The sequence below is a fragment of the Apis dorsata genome, unplaced genomic scaffold (assembly GCF_000469605.1).
Source record: "Apis dorsata unplaced genomic scaffold, Apis dorsata 1.3 scaffold_254, whole genome shotgun sequence".
Taxonomy (NCBI): domain Eukaryota; kingdom Metazoa; phylum Arthropoda; class Insecta; order Hymenoptera; family Apidae; genus Apis; species Apis dorsata.
Window position 1 is genome coordinate 427,224 of NW_006263532.1, and position 224 is coordinate 427,447.

Here is a 224-nt window from a genome sequence, read left to right on the forward strand (position 1 = left end):
TCGAGGGCGGCGAATACGATTCCGGGATACTGTGAGGCGAGGTGCAAGCGCTGCTTCCTACGGATTCGAAATCTTGACCGTGAAGGGCCAAATAGTCCGGCCTCTGGCTGTCCAATCGTAAGAATTCCTCCGGGCATTTGCCTGGCTCGCTGTTGCAATGATAATCGGCCAATTTTACCGTGGCTCGTCGCGGTAACGGGAGAGTGCCCGTGGCCGCCGTCACC

The 224-nt window shown here is 58.0% G+C and overlaps 1 protein-coding gene across 1 annotated transcript in view; it reads right to left on the bottom strand.

The window, feature by feature from the left end:
• LOC116185695 overlaps positions 1–223 on the bottom strand; it is a gene marked incomplete at its 5' end in the record, with an annotated part of 767 nt that extends 544 nt beyond the window's left edge. The window contains one exon of the mRNA XM_031510689.1: positions 2–223. Coding sequence (XP_031366549.1) covers positions 2–223 — 222 coding nt within the window. The remainder of the gene's footprint in view (position 1) is intronic.
• Position 224: the final 1 nt, after the last annotated feature.